Source organism: Gracilinanus agilis, chromosome 5, assembly GCF_016433145.1.
Source record: "Gracilinanus agilis isolate LMUSP501 chromosome 5, AgileGrace, whole genome shotgun sequence".
Classification (NCBI taxonomy): Eukaryota; Metazoa; Chordata; class Mammalia; order Didelphimorphia; family Didelphidae; genus Gracilinanus; species Gracilinanus agilis.
Window position 1 is genome coordinate 307,288,431 of NC_058134.1, and position 6,300 is coordinate 307,294,730.

General features: G+C 53.4%; 1 protein-coding gene across 1 annotated transcript in view; it reads right to left on the reverse strand.

Moving 5' to 3' along the window:
* Positions 1-6,300, reverse strand: part of PARVB (parvin beta) — a 73,196-nt gene that overhangs the window by 20,167 nt on the left and 46,729 nt on the right. Inside the window, exons 5-6 of the mRNA XM_044679594.1 lie at positions 2,998-3,138; positions 379-494 (exon numbers count right to left, since the gene is read on the reverse strand). Of these exons, the coding sequence (XP_044535529.1) occupies positions 379-494; positions 2,998-3,138 (257 nt within the window). The remainder of the gene's footprint in view (positions 1-378; positions 495-2,997; positions 3,139-6,300) is intronic.

Sequence of the window (6,300 nt, forward strand, 5' to 3'; positions counted from 1 at the left end):
CCCTCCCTGCTCTCTCACATGACTCAGACTGCAAACTCCTCCGCTGAGTGATAAGCACATTTAGGAGCTGAATATTGAATTCTGACGAGTTGCCTTTTGAGGGAGATGAATGTGCCTTCTGAAAAAAACTCTTGGAAATTAAACCTGAAAGCTCCAGGAGCCTCTGGGCTCGGCCTGCTCCCAACATGCCACTGTTTCCCATTTCCTTCATTTATTTCAAATCCAGGATGAGCTATAAATTTCATCAAAAAGGAAAACAAAGCAGAGCCTCTCAGGAGAAAAAGGAGAAAAAACCCAAAGCTGGGCACCCCATGAGCCTGCCTGGGATGGGGCCGGCTAAGCAAGCCAGGGGGAGGCATGGGGGATGCAGTCACTTACCCTGACAACTACCACCTGCACAGAGACATGCTCAGGGAGCCGGATGGGGGCTCGGAAGTGCATGGCCAGAGCAACCAGGAGGTGAAGGATGGCCACGAGGTTCTTCCCGTGGATGGCTAGTGAGGGAGGAGGAAAGGAAGGTGCCTTTTGAACAACGTGTGAAGTCAAAAACCAAACGTAAAACAATGATTCAGCTAAGAGAGGAGGGTGGTCAGCAAGCAATAAGCTGGGCTTGGATTCAAATCCTGCCTCCTCCTGGGTGATTCTGAGCTCTCTGGGCCCAGGATCATCCTCTGTAAGATGAAGCTATCTGGCCTCTGAGGCCCCTTCAGACTCTACAGTGCTGAGCCTGTGGAGTCTAGAGCTGCGTGTGTGCCCCATTTCTACTAATTACCCCCCGTGGGTTCCTGGGCAATTTATGGAACCTCTTTGTTCGTCGGTTTTCTCATTTTAAACTGGATAAAGCCAGAGGACATTACCAGAAACCACACTGGGAATTTCTGTGCCATTCTGAAGGGGCAGAAGGGAAATGAGGCGGGCACGGGCTGCCGGATTTCCCGGGCCCCTGGCTCCAAACTCCAGAATCTCTCCTCTGCCCCTGGGGCTCAGGGCTCTGACCAGCCTCCTTCCACCACCCCGTCGTGCCCCCCACTAGAGGGCCGGCTCCCTGAGGGCGGGGGCTGTCCGGCCTGCTTGCAGCCACATACCAGGCCCTTAGTACTGTTCTCTCGAGACCTTGACATCTGGGTAAGAACAGAAGCTTATTGATGACACCAGCTTTACCGATGAGGCCAGCATCACCACTGAGGAAGGGATTCAGGTCTTCATGGCAGACTCCTACCGGGGCAGTCTGATAAATGGATACTGAGGGCCATCTCTCATTGGCGAGGAGCTAATGAAGAGGCGGCCCACTGACCCTGGGCCCTTCTCCAAAGTGGCAGGGGGACAGTCATGTCCACGGGAAAAGACCCCTGGTCCCTTTTGTTTATTGACCAAATTCGGTTCAAAAGGAAGACATTCCAGGGCAATGAGGTAGCTTGGTGGATTGGGAGCCAGGTAGATGGGAGGTCCTGGGTTCAAATCTGGCCTCAGACACTTCCTAGCCAGGTGACCCTGGGCAAGTCACTTAACCCCCATTGCCCAGTTAGTACCACTAGTCCACCTTGGAACTGATACTCAGTATTGACTCTAAGACAGAAGAGAAGGGTTTAAAAAAACAAACAACCCTGTGGGTTCCAAAAGATTTTCCATCCCAATCTGCCAGGTGATGGCCTTCCCCTCAGACTGTGCCTTAGATGCCAGGCAGGTGGTTTAGTGGGAAAACATTGGTATGAAAATGAATTATCTTTGCCATCAAAAGACGCCACAACATTATCGCTTACACGCCATGGCTGCTCACCGTACAGCGGGAGGAGGTTATGGGGCTGAATTCTGTTTTCAGGTTGGTACTGACAGGTAACACCTGCTCTGGCTAATTAAGTCCCCTGTTGGCATCTCCATCCCCTTCTATTTGTTCTTCCTTAGCAGCCGTCAGAAAACACCTCACAGTAATTACTTCCCCCTCCCGAGGAAGACTCTCGCTGGGAAGGGGGCAAAGATTCAGGAGGACCCCAAATGGGGGGCAAGGATGGGGCAGGGCAAGGGAAGGAGCCCAAGGGGAACTTCCAGCATCAGCCACGAGTCAGCGGGACACAGATGTGACCCTGCGATCAGAGGTAGGCCCGAGGGGCTTCCTGGGGGAAGCAAGACTGAAGGGCATCTCTGATTAGGTAAGGTTTCCTCTGTAAAAGGAGTGGGTTGGATTGAGTGGCCTCTGAGGCCCCTTCCAGGATTAGACTGAGGCCTTGCAATGGAGCAAAGGGACAGATGTGGGTGGAATGGCTGAAGGTGCATGAACTCCAAAGTCAAAGGATCTGGGTTCTACGTCCATCTGTGGCCCATGTGATCCTGTGTGTGAACCTGTGTGTACCTACAGGATTCTGGGCAAATCTCTGAACTCTCTGGGCCTCAGTTCCCTTCTATATGAAACAAGGAGGCTGGTCCAAGTGATCCTAGCTCTGATGCCCGCTCTCCACAAGACCCTGGATAAGTCACTCCCTCAGCCTCAGTTTCCTCCTATGTAAAACGAGGGGGTTGGACAAGATAGCCAGTGAGGGCATCTAGAGAGCTCTAGAGCTAGGATCCAGGTCTGTGAAACTCTTGAATTTGGAATCTTAGAGCTGGAGTGGGCTTTAGAGGTCATCTGGTCTGTTCCCCTGCCTGTGACACAGGTCTTCCTTCTGCATCCCTCAGAGGCCCAATCTGGCCTCTCTCTGGCTGATTTAAATTCTGGCATTATTCAGCTTAATACTATAAACACACAAGCCACTAAAGCCCAGTGTGAAACTCTTTCCAACGATCGGCTTTTGGGGCTTATCCGGACCGCTGATCCTTCCCACCAAGCAGATAATCCACTGTTGACTCTCCTGGTCTTTGGGGAAATCAGATTATGTCTAAGGGAAAAAGAATCCCCCTGCTGAAGGCCTAGGAATTTAGATGCTCTTCTGCTTGGAACCCCGACATGCCCACCTGCCTTCCACCACCTTGATCACCTTGTCCCCAAGGTCACACACTACTCACCGTCCACATTCCACTTGATGGTCCAGCCATGGGGCCGAAGGACGTCATAAACCGCCTCCAGGATGGTCTGCAGTTTTTGTTTCTGGCCTATTTCTGACTGCGTCACCTCAGCTACATTCAATTTGCGGTCAGCTAACTTTTCTGTGATGAGGACAAGGAATAAAAGACAGAGTCAAGAGTGGGCTGTGACTGGATCAGCCTGAGAAACCAACTAGTCAGGATGGGGGTCGCCCCACACCTCCCTCAGGAAAAGGGACACTTTGGAGCTATGGGATGTTCTCAAAGAGCAAGACCTATAGCAAATGATGTTTTTTGTTCATCTACCCATCCCATCTACCCACCATCCATCCATCCATCCCATCCAACGACCATCTATCCGCCCATCCCATCCATCCATCCATCCCATTCACCATCCATCCATCCACCCATCCCACCCACCATCCATCCACCCATCCTGTCTACCCACCATCCATCTACCCACCATCCATCCATCCATCCCATCCAATGACCATCCACCCACCCATCCCATCCATTCACCATCCATCTGCCCATCCCATCCACCCATCCATCCATCCATCCATCCATCCATCCACCATCCATCATCCATCCACCCATCCCATTCATCCATCCATCCATCCATCCATCCATCCATCCCATCCACCCTCCCACCATCCACCCACCCATCCCATCCAACGACCATCCACCCATCCATCCCATCCATCCACCATCCACCCACCCATCCATCTGTTCATTCATTGATTCAGTCAATGAAGTGAAGTTGATAACCTTTGACCTTAAACTTGCCCAACACAAAATGCTAGAGCTGGAAGGGACTTTAGAAGCCATTTGATCCAACACCTTCATTTTACAGAGAAGGAAACAGAGGAAGAAAGTAGCTCAGTGGATCGAAAGCCAGCCCTAGACACAGGAGTTTCTGGATTCAAATCTGGCCTCAGACACTTCCTAGCTGTGTGACCTTGGGCAAGTCACTTAATCCCCATTGCCTAACTCTTACAGCATTTCTGCCTTGGAACTAAGACAGAGCATTGATTCTAATATGGAAGGTTGGGATTTAAAAATAAAAATAAGATAAACAGACAGACAAACAAAGGCCTAGTCACTCATTCATCGCTCCTTCCCCTACACACACTTCCTAATACAGAAGGAGGAAGAGGAAAGAAGATGCCAAGAAGGAATAATTGAGGTCCCTTATGTAGGCGAGGCTGGAGAGGCAGAAGATGGTCTGCTTGGGAGGACAAGGATTGCCCCTTCCCATCATTCCCTCCTTCCTCTCGTACCACCCCGCAGGCAGAATGATGAGATCCGCCCGGATACCCCCCGAACCTCGTTATTAGCAGGAGGGAGCCGGGTGCTGAACAAACACTGTCACATCCGCTTGGTGTCCAATTACCCGAGGTGAGACCCCGAAGCCGCTGGGCTCAGTCAATCTCGCTTCTCCATGCAGCAGGAAAAGAGGAGAGGCCTCGGGCAGAATGACCCCAAGAGCCCATGAGAGCCCATGCACCTGGTGCCTGGCACTGCCCGGCGAAGGCGGGGACGGCCTAGAGGCAGAAACAGTCCTCTTGGCGGACTCCCTCCCCCCAACTCTTCGGAAGACTCTTCTGCCTTTGGCTTGGGGAACGGGGATAAGAAAAGCCATTTGGAAAAAATGTTTTCAAAAATGACGAATGGAGAGCCAGGCCTGGAGGCGGAAGGTCCTGGGTTCAGATCTGGCCTCAGACACTTCCTAGCCAGGTGAGCCTGGGTGAGTCACTGAAGGCCCCACTGCTCTTACTGCTCTTCTGCCTTGGAAGCAGAACATGCTGATTCTAAGACACAAGGTAAGGGCTCTCCTTGGCCATTCACCCGTGGATTCTCAATGGCTGGCTAAGAAGGAAAAACTACACTGGGGGCAGGAGGTCTCCCGGATAATAAGGCTGTGGGTCTGGGGGTGGAGGGGAAGGAAGGCGCGCACAGAGGGGAGAAGGCACACATTCTGGAGGGGAACATTAGCCCCCTTTTCTTGATTCATACCCATAATGCCTTTGGGGCAGGGAATTTGGGTGAGAGAATTCCCTCCACCAGGGGCCGCAGGAGCCTCAGTCTAGTCCCGGAAGGACCTCAGGGGGCTCTGAATCCATCTGCACCTCCCCGGGCCCTCCCTAAGCAGAGATGCCCTCCAGGCTCGCTCCCCCCAGGGAGCCCCCTGGGCCTACCTCCGAGTACGGGGATGGGCCTGACCCGTCTTTCTGCTGCCCGTCCCCGTCCCTGGCACTGACCCGAGCCTCGGAGGGCCTCTGACTGACACGCTTTCCGGTGTCTCCTCCTAGTCTCCCTCGGCAGGGAAAGGATTAGCGTGAAATGAACCGTCTGTAGCCCATCTAGCATGTGGCGATCTAAGAGTTTAATGAACATCAGTCAGTCAGGCAACAAACATTTATTATACGCCTCCTGGCTGCTGGGCTCTGGGCCGTCTCCCTGGAGACGGGGACAAAAAGGACGCGGCTGTCTTATCATCTGGGGAAACGTTGTTGGAAATTGTTGTCACCCGTGAGTGGGAAAAGAAAAGAGCTTTGGGTGCGCAGCAAAGTGAAAGGAGCCGCCTGGGCCTCGGAGAGCCTCCGCTCCCACGGGACGGGGTGGAATGGGGGACGACGGGGAGGCGGGCGACCTCCGAGGGGACGACCGGCCTGGACAGGAGCCTCAGAGCGAGACAGGCTCCAGCCCACTCCCACTCTGAGCCCCTTCGGCCAGCCGGACACTCAGCTGACCAGAAGGGCTTCCGCTGGGAGGGGAGCCCTCGGCTCTCCTGGACTGGATTTGGGGGCAGGAAGTGACCGAGAAGGTGAGCCAACAGCTCGGGCCTGCGTCCCCTGGGACAGAGAAAGAAACGCAGAGGAAGAGTCCCTTCAAAGAGCGAGCGCACAGCCGAAAAAGAGCCTGCCAAGGGAGGAGACACCAGAACTAAAGCTTCCTGCACAAGGCGGGATTTTATCCGGGACCTAAAAGAAGGCAGGAAAGCCAGGAGGCCGACCCGAGAGGGAGAGAATTGGGGTTGTGGAGCAGTGAAGGAGACCCAAAGGGGCAGCGAGGCGGCACCGTGGATACAGCAACAGGTCTGGAGTCAGGAGGAGCTCCTTCAAATTTGGCCTCAGAAATGCGCTAGCTGTGTGATCCTGGGCAAGTCATTCAACTCCATTTGCCTCAGTTTGGCTGCTCTTCTGCCTTAGAACTGAAACTTAGTATCAATTATAAGACAGAAGGTAAGAGGAGGGAGAGAGGGAAGAAGAGAGGGAAGGAAGG